Genomic DNA, 15,165 nt, shown 5'->3' on the forward strand with positions numbered 1-15,165 from the left:
CCCAGTAAGGTCTGGGTGGCATGGGAAGGTGCTTACTTATCAGTCACACCTGGGAGCTAGTCATTGGCCAGAATAGGCTAGAATAGGTAGGCATGGCCACTGCAAGGGTGCGAAATCTGAGATACTTAACTCCTAAACAAAGGGAGTTCCCGCTCTTGGCTCACTTGTTGCGGGGGCACAGTCCCCTGCATTTGCCCACATAGCTCTTGGACATGTGGTCCCCGTACAATGGACTAATGGATGACAACTAGCCTGATGCTCTGCCGGACTGAACTCCACCATGGAATGGAAACTTTGCTTTTAGCTCTGCTGAACCCCCAGCTGCACCTTTTCCAGGGAAATGGGACTTTAGAAACCAAGGGATATAATTTCACGTGAATAAACCTTTCTACCACATCTCATTCTCCCGTGCAAGTCTTAGAAAATTCTTTTTCTCAAGATATTGTAAGAACCCCACTTCCACGAGCAGCGGAGAAATTCCACCTGCACAATTCTCCGATGACATAATGAATAGTTAGATTTGACCACTATATGAAGCCCAAAACTTCCCAAATCTTCCTTATGACCCAGATATTCACTCCGATATATATCTGCACTATCCTGACTCAATCATCATCCTCTAATGTACTCCTCATTGGCCTTTGAAATTTGTTGTCCCTATCAAAAAATTTGCTGAATGTACCCATATTTTCTCTGAATGTTTCCTTCCCTCTTTCTAAAAGGAGCCTCTTGCCAAACCCACTTCTTCTACATGACCCCGCGCCCCCTTGCTAAAGCGGTCTATTTGCTAGTGATGATCATTTTCTTTCTCAGCCTTCGCAGCGCTAGGCTTGTAGGTAAGGTAGGTGTCCTTGCTCCGCACTGCCAACTGTAGGCCATTCTCCTTCTCTCCTTGTGGTGGATGCTACAGCTGCTATGAGTTTGGTTGCTAAGGGCTCTTGGCTGCTCCGTTCCCTAGAGAACTGCCCTCGATTGACAAGTCTCCTGGAAATTCCTGGAAGGTTACAACCTCTCTTGGTAATGGGGAAGTGGCCCACAGCCAGTGACGGACTAATAGGATGTACAAAAGTCAGCCACCTTTGACTCAAATTGGGACAGTTCTATGGTGCCCCCAGATCTCTCTGTTGGACCCGGCTCAGGAAATATCTAGCAAAACCCACACCCTGGCTAATCTTCTTCACCTTCCCTCTTTTGCTCGCCTCACTTTTTCACAGTCCCTCGTGAGCACACCACTTCAATAAATCTCTTACACAGATACTCCCCTCAGCCGGTGCTACTAGGGACTCTGACCTACGCCATCACTCCGTGAGCCCTGGTTTAGATAACTCTGTGACATCAGGCTGAATTATCCTTTACTCCAGGGTAATAGCCTTTTAGAGATACCCAGATCGCTTAGCCTTCCTTAGATTTTTTGGTTTGTCTCTTACCTGTGCACATAAGACAACTCCAAATATGAGGAGATGGGTTCACTTGTACACCATCATCAAATGTTCTCACTTCCAAGTAACATTACCCTTAACCCAGGAGAGAAGGCCAAGACTCTGGAAAGGCCCGGCCCTAATGTTTGTGGAGTGTGGAACGGAGTACTAATGGAGGCCTATTATAAGTTTCAAATCAAGGTTATAAACTGTCAAATAATACAGCCCATCCTCCTACCTTGACAAATATAGCTCCATAACAACTTGGAATTTAAAAGGGTGAGAGGGAGCTCCAGGTGACATGCCTTCTAAGTTCCACTGACACAGTTTTATGGGGACGGACACAGATGGGGGAGGCCCAGAGAGGCGCTCTCCAAAGCACAGGGCCCAGGACAGGGCCCCCACGCACTCTCAGTAGAATGATGAGGCTAAACAAGGCGTTAAAACATTCTTTATATTTTTATAGCTTCAATTATTTGTCAGTAATTCAACTTGAAAATGGTGGCTTCCAGCGACCTGAAGAAAAGTTGCCTAATCAGGAGTTTAGCTAATGAAAAGGCTGACACCTCCTATGGTGTCTCTGTCTGGACGTCCTAAGCAAGGAAGAAGGCAGACAGCATGGAGTGTGAGATGATTTAATCAGTTTGGTATTAGCAAGATCCTTGGTTCGCTAGAGGGCTCTGGGGCCCAAGAACGATCTCTGTAAGGAAGGCGTGATGAGCATCTAAACCAGACAGTGACTAAAGGTGGAGAAAATAATGAAGAGAATAAATATTTTGGACGGGAGGTGTCAGAATTAGACACCGAGAACAAGAAAGAGGAGTCAAAAGAGCAAAGTTCTACCGTGCATAAAATTGGCATTTTAATCCACTCTCAAGCTCAGTCTTTGCTACTTACTGTGCTGGTACCTCAGTGACACTTCTATGATGTGGCCCAAAGCACTGTGGGTAGACTGTTTAAGCCTTCTAAGGACTGACTGAGAGGAAGTCACTGGGTATCAAAGAGGGGCTTCTTTTGAAAAATGATCATGTCAGGTATATAGTCTAACTATACTCCAGGCTGTGATCCTGCCTTTCCCAAGCCCTCAAGGACACTGATCTGTGCGACTTAGAAATATATAAGTATCATTGCCATTTATCTTCACCCTGTTCTCTCACCTAAATTTACCTAATTGGCAAACACGCCCAAACAATAACTAGAACTTCTTTGTAACACCTGCAACGTATGTTGCCTACTGGGACTTGTGAAGTACTTTCACCTTTCCACCGCCACTTGGCTTAGTTAAACGCTTACATTATCTTCTGCTTCTCAATGGATTTTTTGACCTTCTGCAGTTTGTTAGCCATGTCATAGGCTTCTTTATCGGCGCTGGGGGGCCTTTCTCTCTCTTGTTTCGTCTTCAAAAAACTGCTCGCACTTAGGGCGCTCTTCTCCACATCTCCTACCTTGAATCTGGAAACAAACGAAGAGAATGCTTGCCTTGAAAATAATACGTAACGACAATGCAGTCATAGTTCCATCTACTGCGATCATCCTGTCATAGACCTACTGAGTTTTTAACATCCATCTTTATCAGTTTTATCCTAAATAGGCGCAGAAGGTGTACTGGGTCAGCAGACTCCCTAGTAACTAGCTACCTTATAACACGTAAGAAGTTGGCCTCTGTGGCCCCTCTGGGCGACAGCAATGAGAGCCCATGGAAACTTCTCCTGTGCAGTCGTCAGACACTCCAGAGGCAAGGGACAGAAGACAATGCATTTTCTCTATTTATATGTGGAAGAGTGATGCCTCCCTACCCTCATGAAAAATGAGGGGGCAAAATTTTTAAACAAAAAATTTTTGCTATTTTATTTATTTTTATTGTTGTTGTAGTTCTTGTATTTAATTGTACTGATCTTTAGGTCTACCCATAACAGAGTCAAAGGCTCCTACTATTAAGTAAATATTTTTAAGTTCAGATTCCTTGATAGCCAAATCTTTTGTGAATTTTAGTGCCTTCTTTGTTTTTTTCCAGTTTTATCGAGATATAATTGACATACAACATTGTATAAGTCTGAGATATAAAACACTATGACTTGATACATGTATACATAGCAAAATGACCACAATTAGATTAGTTCACACATCCATCACCTTACAGTTACCCTGTGTGTGCGCACGTGTGCGTGTGGTAAGAATATTTAAGATCTACTCTTAGCAACTTTGAAGTACACAATATAGTATTGTTAACTACAGTCACCATGCGGAGCACTAGATCTCCAGAACATATTCATCTTATCGCAGGAAGTTTGCACCTTTGATCACATCTTCTCATTTCTTTTCCATCACTCCACCCCACCCCTTCCCTAGTCCCTCACCATCATTAATCTACTCTCTTTTTCTAGGAGTTGGGCTTTTTTAGGTTCTACATAGAAGTGAGATCATACAGTAAAATTTTGCTCTTTTAGGCAGGATGGAGAGAATCTTAGGTTCTAGAATCTTAGTTTCTTCCCTGAACTTCTAGAATGTCACTACTTCTGTCCAGAGAGCAGATGAACCCCAGAGGCTGCTGGCCTTTACAATCCACAAATGAATCAAGGGTCTGGGCTTTATATCTTTTGAAATGTAAATGCCAAGGGAGATAGTGGTCCAGACTTCCTGGCACTTTGGTATTTAAACTAGACACTAGTCCCCTTGTAGCCATTTGGCCCATTCAGACCTGAACAATTAACTAGGCAAACTGCTACAGATGAAATTCTCCTGTGTGTGAAGAGGACAATGTTTCTAGGGCAAGTAAAACCAACATTCTTTACCTTCATATCACATACATTGCTCTGTTTCAGGCAGCTACGGCTTTTGACAAGAAGACTGAAACACACTCACTTAAGATTTCTTCCCTGATAATGCTTTATTAGAAAAATGCCAGGAAGAAGCCAACAGGCATTATCGCTATACTAACCACGGCTCATCATAGGTCGGGTCTACACAGTAAAGTTTTTCAAATGTGAATTGTAAGACAAAGGGCTTTTCTAAAGTCTTTACAGAACTAGCCTGAAGACGAAATATTAGCTGGTGGAGAGTAAATAAATCGATACACTGGTGAAGGAGGGATTAAGAAAGTGGCAGTCTATGCCACATGGCAAGACATTTCATGTAGTAGACAAAATAATAAATACAGTAAACATTATCCTGACTATTGTCAGACGCTATTCTAAATGTCTTAAATATATGAACTCATTTAGTACAACGTCTCTATGAGGAAGGCACTATGATGACCCCTATTTTTCACATGAGAAAATGGAGACATAAAGAGATTAAGTGACCTGCTCAAAATCCCACAGCATGTACGCAGCAGAGCCTGGCCTCCAAGCCGATGTTCTTCACCTTGACATTATGGTGCTTCTCTTTTTACATAAATACAAGCTACTGTGGTCTGGGCACATATTGTGTATTAAGCAATGTCCTTTTCATCATAGTACTTCATTTCTTATAATGGATCACTTGGAAATAATTTTTCCTCTTAAATCTCTCTGATAACCTATACAGAACAAATGTGATCTAGAGATTGGACCTTAGCCAATAATATGTTAAAGTACTGAGTGATTTCATAATTTATTTTTATTTAATTCTCGCCCGACCCTATGTATTATTTTTATCATCTCATTTTGCAAACGAGGAAACTAAGGCTCCAAGCTATTAAGGAACTGTCTAGAAGTGACAGAGCGAAGAGGGAGCCGAGGTAAGCTCCAGACTTGGGCCTGACCATGAAGAATGTGCTCTTAAGCACATGCTAATACTGCCACTAAATACTAACCATGCTCCATGCATTTTTTCCCCCCAGAAACCAGAGTGGAGAAGGTTGACAGGTATGCTACTATATGAAAAGCTCCCAGAGGTACAGACTGAGCCCTGACAAAGCCTTGAATTTGCTGACGGCCTGGACTTAGGACTAAATAAAACTGTACAAGACCAAGTGGTACCGTTGTCGTTAACCTAGTTATTAATAACTGGAAAGGAGCAAAGGGAAGGCCAAATATTAGAGGCATGTCAATTGTGCAGCTTTGCCAGGAAGCTGCAGTTTAACATTCCCCAGGGAACCACCAGTCTATTCCCAGCAGATCTCTGGGGGAAGGAACTGGACAGGGGAAAAAGAGATGCATGTCCAGCAAAGCTGGGGGACAGGGGAACCAGAGGGGTACTTGTGTCCATCACACCTGGTAACAGAGGTCATTGGCCAGAATGGGCATGGCCACTGCAAGGGTGGGAAGATTTGGAATATTTAATCCTTTAAACAAAGAAGTTCACTCTCTTGGTTTGCTCCCTTGGCCTCTCTCGGTTCTCTTGGGACTCTAGGTGCAGGCGGCACACTCCTTGGCTCCCCTGCATTCGCCCACGTGGCCCATAGCCATGCGGACCCCACACAATGGACTGAGGGACAGCAACTAGCCTGATGCTAAACTGGACCCAGTCCCAACATGGAACGGAAATTCTGGACACTGGCTTTGCTTCTACAATATCTCAGCACTCAGTGAAGAAAGCAATACCCCACTTTCACCAATGACACAAGGATTTACACAGTATGCCTTTTAGAGATCCTAAAATTCCATAAAGATGTGCCAAGATTCAGGTCCTCAAGCAGAATTAAACCTTTGATGTTTTTGTGAAATACTGTACTTTCAAATATTTTAATTTTGTATATCTATATAAATAATGAATCCAGCTACTTTTGGATTTCTATTTTGCAATTAGGCTTTTAGAAATATCCCAAAGGTACTGAATTATGTTTGTTTCTAACTAAAACCTGTAGCCATGTTTGAAAGTAAAGTACGTGAGCTTGTAACTTCTTGGTGGTTCAAATTTTTATTTTTCTTGTCTCTAAAGGTAAAGGAACAATTTAATTGCATTCTCCAAATGCAACTATACATTCAATTATCATCATTATTTTAAATACACATCACCAATTATGATTCATTACTATATGTCTGTTTATGTGTGAACAAACTTCATTAAACTTTGCCAGCTGAGCAAGATTCTGTAGCCTTATTTATCTAAAGCTCCCATGGCTTAAAGTAGTTTGAAATTGTCTAAAGTAAATAAAACATTCTATTCTGATCCCAAAATGTATGATCAATATGCAGGATATAGTGTTATTTAATTAATAAATTATACTTTGGTATAATTTATACTTTATTAAAACTAGACTATTATATTCAATTTTAAGCTGTTTCATGCTATAGCAATATAACATTTATCCAAGTATCAGTGCTTGCAAGTTATAGTTCTCGTAACTATAAATTAAAAACAATAAAATATCCCACCAATAAATATTCTAGCTCCTTGTAAGGATGTTTTAATTTTGTGGGATACTTGTGCACATAAACATTCAATTTGTTTTGCAAAGAACCTAGGTATTTACTAAACTTAGGTATTTACTCAACCCAGGTATTTAACAAGATCTAGATAAAAATACAACAGTAAAAAGAAAACAAGAAATGGAGAAGGGAACTAAATAAAGAAGGTAACTTTTAATAGCACAAGTAAAAATATTTTATTAATTATTAACCTAGAGAGGTATGTTTTTAAATATTCATTCTGATAACAAATGGGCCCCCAAAATAGTAATGAATATTATATTACAACAGTAAAGTTACTAAAACTTTCCTCAACTTAAAGTAATGAGTATAATACCAATTACAAATAACAACAATTTATTTTAAATGACTTATACCCAATAAATTTAATTTAAAATTACATATTAAAAACATGACTTACAAAAAAAATAGCGCTGGTAACTTCTCCATTTCCCTTAGCTTTTCAACAAGAAGTGGAAACATTTTTATCATGTTTTCTGAACTAGAAACCGGACTGGGATTAAGATTCATCAGGACCATTTTGGCCTGCAGCAATAAAGAAAGAAATAATTTGTTTGAAGTTCTGCATAATAATGAAAGGAATTATTATTTTTGACTAAAATATTTTCATTGCTGTCTAATCTATGTTGCTATGATTCTTTAAAATGACATATGATAAAAATAATAATAATTAATTATATATATTATAAACTTTTGCAAAAAACCCTCAAAGAAATACACAAATCAATACACTAGAGAACAAAATGATAGACAGTAACATATATGTACACAGGCATATGTGCAATACAACACGCAATTTTTTAAGGCAACACAAATCAGTCAGGTTAGTGAATGATGCTGGTTTCACTATGACAGAAGGTGGGGTGAAACTGTTTTTCTCCATGTCACATAGAAAAATCATTTCCAAATACATTTTAAAGGCTTTTAATGACAAAATAAGCAGAAGAAAAATGTAAGTAAATTAGCCCTGGCCTGGTGGCCCAGTTGCTTGGAGCAGCGTCCCCTACACCAAAAGGTTGTGGGTTCAATTCCCAGTCAGGGCACATACCTAAGTTGTGGTTTGATCCCTCTCACATCGATGTTTTTCTCTCTCTTTGTTTCGTCCTCTCTCTCAAAAATCAATTAAAACAAAAAAACACACAAAAAGACCCCACATGTCATCGGATGAAGATTAAAAAAAAAAAAAAGGTAAATTATATGTTTATAATTTAACAGAAGAATGGGGGAAGATAATCTAAGTTAAAATATAATAGAAAAAAAATCACATGAGAAAAGTATAACATATGTCACTCCCCCAAATCAGAAACTTCAATATATGGCAATAAAGCAAACTTCAAACTATAAAGACCAGCGACTTACTTTAAATATGCATAACTTATATGACCTTGGGTGGTTTTATTATACAAATATGTTATACAAATTAAAATTAAAATCATTAAAAATGTCCAAGACAAAAAACAAACAACAGAGTAAAATATTCTTCTCAGCTACTATTAATTGTGACTCCAATATCTATATTGCCACAGCACCAAGAATACTCTGTGGATAGTGACACCTCTGTTCTTATGTTATAACACCTATCAGGAACTAGTAGCCTTTGGCACATATTTTAGGAGGCACAAAGAATGAGACAAAGACCAATTTCCTTTCTTTTTATTCTATCTCAGAATCACTAGACTTCATGTTCAGCTTAAAATCCTAAAATGAAAGTTAAAGATAAAAAAGAAACACAGACAATAGTAATGACTGAACAATGCAACTCAAGAACACAAAGAAGATAGCATGCTTCACCAAAAATATGTATGAAAATTACCTCCTCTACATTGCCATTTTTAATCCAACTTGTAAATTCTGCCTTTAAGCTCTCTTCGTACTTTCTAGCATCCATCTTCTTAATGACTATTTTATTCTTAAAGTGAATGAAGTTTTCTGGACAAAACTCCTTAAAAGAAATACCACAACATTAGATAAAATCATGCAAGAAAATCCAAAGATGTTTCTCAATTATGCATTTCATTAACAGAATTACAAACTTCTCAAAAGCACAGGCTGTTGAAGTTTTTTCCCCCCCATAGTTTCTAGTACATAAACCTAATTAAATGAAAGAACTATTCAAAGAAAAAATGCAAAGCCAAATAGATGAAAACAGTAAGCAACTAGGGCACAGAGGAAGAAGGGGAGTGCAATGAAAGGAAATGGAGGTTTATAAATCCAAGATGGAAAAGGGCACTAAAATATCTCAGAAAATGAAAGAACAAATATTTTCAGGAATTCAGTGACATTCCATCTCATTGAAGTAAAACATTTAATGTTAGAAAGAAGAATGTCTGAGAAGGGGCAGTTATATTTTATCTTTTTTTTTTTTTTTAATATTTTATCTTTTATTTATTTATTTTTTTTATGTCTTTACTGATTTTGGAGAGAGGAAGGGAGAGGGAGAGAGAGAGAGAGAGAAACATCAATGATGAGAGTCATTGATCGGCTGCCTCCTGCACGCCCCCGCCTAGGGATCCAGCCCGCAACCCAGGCATGTGCCCTGACCGGGAATCAAAAGGCACTCATAGATGGATGCTCAACCACGTATCAGTTGCAAGTGATTAGAAAGGGTAAGAGTTTGTCTTTCTGAACAGCAATGTTACCACCTACTATAGTAGAATTCAAATTAATTGCATAATTATTATTTACCTGGGCCCTGGGCCAACTTTCCCAGAATTCAACCATGGCATCATAAAGCTGGATGGTTTCTCGAGGTGAAAGGGTAAGATCAGAAGGGAATCCATATCTTTCAATCTACAATTAAAATAAAATTGAAATTTTTTATATTCCCTTTATCTTATGTTCAAATCTTTGCCTTGTAATCACTATCATGAACCCAAAGACATTGGAAATAACACTTAGCTAAAATGTTCAAATGCCGATAAGTGCCAAATGCAAACAAGATACTAGCCAAGAGTGTTCCTGATTTACTGAAATAAAAGGGGGGGGAAGGCCTCACAAAAGTTTTTGTATTATTTTCTAAGACGTTTTAATTCACATCAGAGTACTGGGAAGCTAAAATATTTGTGGACTCAGTTTGGACAAAAAAAACAACAAGACCTCTACCCAGCAGCTGAAACTGAAATTGGTTTAACTATGAACATGATTATTTGCTTTGAGTACCAACCCAGGCTAAAAATGGCCAAGTTGATTGGCTTAAGTTCTAAGATCAGAGCTGAGTCTACTTTAAAATGAAGCTTATCAGAGCCCAGATATAAACCCATGCCTCTATAGTCAATTAATAGTTGACAAAGGGCTAAAAATAGTATATTCGATAAATGGTGTTGGGAATATTGGACAGATACGTACAAAAAATAAAAATAAAACTTGACCACCTTCTTATACCATACACAAGAAAAAACTAAAAACGGATTAAAGACTTAAATAACAGACTTGAAACCATAAAAATGCTAGAAGAAAACATAGGCAGTAAAATCTCGGACATTTCTCAAAGCAATATTTTTTTCTGATATATCCCCTCAGGAAAGGGAAACAAAAGAAAAAATAAACAAATGGGACTACATCAAACTAAAGAGTTTTTGCACAGCAAAGGAAACCATCAACAAAATGAAAAGACAACCCATTAAATGGGAGAACATACTTGCAAATTATACATCTGATAAGGGTTTAATATTCAAAATTTATAAAGAACTTATACGACGCAACACCAGAAAAACAAACAATCCAATTAAAAAATGAGCAAGGGACCTGAATAGACACTCCTCCAAAGAGGACTTAGAGATGGCCAAAAACATATGAAAAGATGTTCTATGTCACTAATCATCAGAGAAATGCAAATTAAAACCACAATGAGGTATTACCTCACATCTGTCAGAATGGCTATTATTGATAAATCAACAAACTACAAGTGCTGGCGAGGGTGTGGAGAAAAGGGAACCCCTATGCGCTGCTGGTGGGAATGCAGACTGGTACAGTCACTGTGGAAAGCAGTATGGAGTTTCCTCAAAACTCCATAAAAATGGACCTGCCTTACGACCCAGCAATTCCACTTGTGGGAATTTATCCAAAGAAATCCAAAACAGTAATTCAAAAAAATATATGAACCCCTATGTTAATTGCAGCCTTATTTACAAAAGCCAATATTTAGAAGCAGCCCAAGTGCCCATCAGTAGATGAGTGGATAAAAAAGCTGTGGTGTATTTACACAGTGGAATACTACGAGGCAGTAAAAAAGAAATAATACCTTTTGCAACAGCATGGATGCTCCTGGAGAGCATTATGTTAAGTGAAATAAGCCAGTCAGAGAAAGACAACTACCATATGATTTCATTCATACGTGGAATCTAATGAACAAAATGAACTAACAAGCAAAATAGAGACTTATAGATAGAAAACAGGCTGACAGCTGTCAGGGTGGTGGGAGGGGTAGAGGGATAGAGCAAAAAAGAGAAAAAACTCATGGACATGGACAACAATGTGGTGATTCCTGGGGGAAGGGTGGGGGAGATGGAGGAGGGTAAAGGGGAGATAAATGGTGATGGATAGAGACTTGACTTGGGGTGGTGAACACACAATACAATGTACAGATGATATATTGCAGAATTGTGCACCTGAAACTTGCATAATTTTGTTAACCAGTGTCACCCCAATAAATTCAAAAAATAAAAATAAGGCTATCAGATCACTTTTAAGACACTAAGGACACTTCTCAGGTCACTGACTTAGTTCTACTTTAAGCCTTCTGGATATGTACACCATTAATTTTTCCACAAATATTTTAAAAGTATAAATAAAAAAATTCTTGCTCTCAAAAAGTTTGCATTGTAGTATTTTCTACTGGTTTCAACCACTATTGCTATGACTTAATTGCCTGTGAGACTATGATACCCAAGATGTTGACAGGTATTCAAAAGAAAAGGGGGGACATCAGTAATAGGGTCAACGATAAAAATAAAGTAAAACAATTTTTAAATAAAATAAAAACATAAGCCCCTTCCCAAAAAAAAGAAAAAAGAAAAGGAGGGGTTGTGTTTTCACAAGTGTCTTAATCAAAGAACTTACATGCATATATGCATGACCCATGCACACAGACAATAATGTGGAGAAGGCCTGGGGAGGATGCCAGGTGGACAGGATAAATGGGAATAAAAGGGGACATCTGTAAGACTTTCAACAATAAAGATAAATTTTAAAAAACGAAAAAAAAAGAAATATACTTCAATATTTTGCATTGGAAAAGTTAAATCCCAAAGAAGGGACTATAGCATGCAGATTTCTCCAAAATTATTTGAAAATAGGATACTTGTTTTTGTAAATAGCTGTTAACACGTTATGAAATTCAGGTTTGGAAGTTCTGGGCTAAAAAAGCCATTCCAAATATAACATGGTTGAAAAAATATTGTTTGGTAGAATGGAAAGCTGGTAGATTTTGAATTAGATCTAGTTCTAATTCCACCTATAAATGCTAGTTTCTCGTCCATACACAGGAATTAAAATATCTGTACTCCCACCTTTCACACTGTGGTAAAATCAGACAGGATAAATGCATCAGCACATGTTTTTAAACTTTTAAAAGTAGCAAATAAATAAATCCTGAAGATCTAATGTACACTATAATGATTATAGACAACAATACTGTATTATAAACATCAAACATGCTAAGAGATGAGATCTAATCATTCCCACCACAAAAAGAAATGATAATTACCGTGACTTGATTGAGGTTTTAGCTAAGGCTGCAATGACAATTACATTGCAATATATAAATGAATCAAATCAACATGTTGTACACCTTAAATTTACACAGTTTTATATGTAAATATATTACTACCCAAAAGTGGTAACTTATTTTGTCTAAATTAAAATAAAAACATAAAATAAATCCAAGAATGATCATAACTTTCAAGATTTAAATCTATTGTGGTCACTAGAGTGCTCATGATTGCTTAAATCTCTTAGCCTTGTACAAAAGTCTGAGTTTCCTCATTTCTAAAATGAAGGACAATTCTGCCTATGACATAGATTTGTTGTAGGAATTAAGTTAAATAATATATGGAATAGGCCTAGTAAAATACCTAGCACATAGTTGATCCCTCAACTGTGAATGTGATTGATTAATCAACTTATGGTTCTTAATTTTAAAAATCATTTTACCAATTCTATGGCCATAGGCTGGGAACTGAATTTGGTTGTTTTCCATCATAAAATAACTAATGAGCTGGCAGACACTGAGCCAGTCTAGAAAAGGAAGAAAAGGTTGAGAAATAAAAGGTCATTGTGTATTATAGAACTGTACACTTGTAACTTATATAATGTTATGCACCAATGTCACTGTGCAAATTTAATTCTTTTTTTTAATCATAGACTTGGGTCATTCTTCACTGATAAACACATAGTACTGTACCATGATGTTATTTTTGCAAATCACATTGCCTCTAACTCTATTGGTGATGGTAAACACTGATCCAGGCTGAACAGAGCGAGGCGACAGTTCTTTCAAGGACTTCCTGGAGCTAGGAGCCGCTCCAGGAGCCAGCAGCTGTTCCTGTGTGGCATAATTGGTGGCAAAGGCCAAACTCTGCTCTGCCAGAAGCAAGCCTGATATGGATTGAAGGCAATCTCTCACCCCATCTGGATTAAGGTCAGCTCACTCATTCTGCCCCACACCTTCCCTTGCGAAACCACTTCTATGGCAGAGCTATAGAGGAAACAACCAAGGTGCATGGTTCTTCTCCCTATGTTGCCATGATTTATTATGCTTTTTCTTGCCACTCAGTTCTTTCTGAAGTACAATACGCAATAATTTGCTCATTTGGAAGGTTCTACTTGCTTTTTATCACTGCTACTTTAGGAAGCACAGTATATAAACACATGCTCCATACACAGCTGTCCAACATAGTTAATAAGGTCTAAGCCTTATTCCTGTTGCAAAGGTTTAGAAGTCTTAAGGAGATTCATTCAGCAGCATGACCTTTGCAGAAGTCATATGGGGTCAGAGCACACAGTAGCAGTTCCACTGCTTTCCAGTTATTCTATTAATAGCTACTGAAAGTAGAGGAAAGGCACTTGAACCAAAATGCCAAGCTTGTCTAGTACTCCAAACCCCTGGACTCATTGCCACTTCAAGATAACCTGCCTTGAACCATCTTACCCAAAATAAATCATTTTAAAAAATACTATGCTATTTTTAAAATGTCAGGTAATGATGGGGGGAAAGAAAAAAGAGAAAGAAATCTTTTATTATTTATGTGTGGCTTGTCATCTATATTCTAGTTTTGGGGTCTGAGTGAGGTTACTGAAATGTTGTCAGTATTTCTCTTTTGCAACACAAAAGAGAAACATTCATAATAAAATCCAATTAGAAAATCACCGTCCTTAGGATTCATTCAGTTGCTGTTAGAAGTCATTGCATCACAGCCCAAATGCTATATGGTTATTCTCATACATTCCCTCATTCAGGTAGTTGTTCAATAGACCATTCAGAACACTGGGCTACACAGAGCTGGGATGGCCATTCTTGGGAAGCAGATGAGAGAGTAGGCTCTGAAATCAATCTGAGATTGCACCCCAGCCCCACCACTTAGTGTAACAGTGAGTTATTTAGTTGAATTATCTATGCTTCACCTTCCTCATATGTAAAATGGGAATATTAATATGGCTAAAATTGTTGTGATTGTTAAAAGAGAGAAAATACATAAAATTTTTAGTAATTGCTTGATTTAGGCTGGCTGTCTTTATTTAACATAAAGTTATTGAACACTTTTATATACATAGCAACTTATTAGGAACTCTAAGGACACAAAAATCTGTCTTCAAGGAGTTATTCTAGTAAGATGATGAAGACATGCATTGTAAACAACTTTAGCAGCAAGCTGGCCATGATTATTGTCATATAAGAAATACAGAGAAGGTGCTATGGAGAGATTACATCCAGCTAAGAAAGTCACAGGATTCTAAAGTGATTTCACATTAGAAGAGTCATAAAAGATAAACAGGTTCTAGACAACTGTCATTTGGCATCTGGGGTGAAATATTCCAGGAACAATGTAAATCATGAGGACATCTAGGAAAGATACATCAAGTGGCTGAACAGAAAGGACTTTGGAGTCAGGTCATAGGAGACCTTGGAAGCCAAGCTAGGAGATGTGCATTTAGCCATTTCCAAAGGAAAGCCACTAAAGACTTAGCAAAATCAGAATTATCTTTATAACTTATTTGTCTAAATTAGCTTTGTGGATCTAGAAATACCATGTACGCAGAACATGGAACTAATTCCTATGACATCTAAAGTTTTATGTGCCTTAAAAATTGTCACATTACAAGGCTTCATAAGACAACAAAATTTAGAATATATTTAATTTGCCAGGTCTTGGAAGGAAGACAAGCTAGTTATCACTTTG

At 37.6% G+C, this 15,165-nt stretch overlaps 1 protein-coding gene across 1 annotated transcript in view; it reads right to left on the reverse strand.

Moving 5' to 3' along the window:
* Positions 1 to 15,165, reverse strand: part of LOC107527530 (putative ATP-dependent RNA helicase DDX60) — an 80,458-nt gene that overhangs the window by 26,484 nt on the left and 38,809 nt on the right. Inside the window, exons 21-24 of the mRNA XM_016200307.2 lie at positions 9,455 to 9,559; positions 8,583 to 8,711; positions 7,170 to 7,294; positions 2,712 to 2,870 (exon numbers count right to left, since the gene is read on the reverse strand). Of these exons, the coding sequence (XP_016055793.2) occupies positions 2,712 to 2,870; positions 7,170 to 7,294; positions 8,583 to 8,711; positions 9,455 to 9,559 (518 nt within the window). The remainder of the gene's footprint in view (positions 1 to 2,711; positions 2,871 to 7,169; positions 7,295 to 8,582; positions 8,712 to 9,454; positions 9,560 to 15,165) is intronic.

Source organism: Miniopterus natalensis, chromosome 4 (assembly GCF_054644295.1).
Source record: "Miniopterus natalensis isolate mMinNat1 chromosome 4, mMinNat1.hap1, whole genome shotgun sequence".
NCBI classification, from domain to species: domain Eukaryota; kingdom Metazoa; phylum Chordata; class Mammalia; order Chiroptera; family Miniopteridae; genus Miniopterus; species Miniopterus natalensis.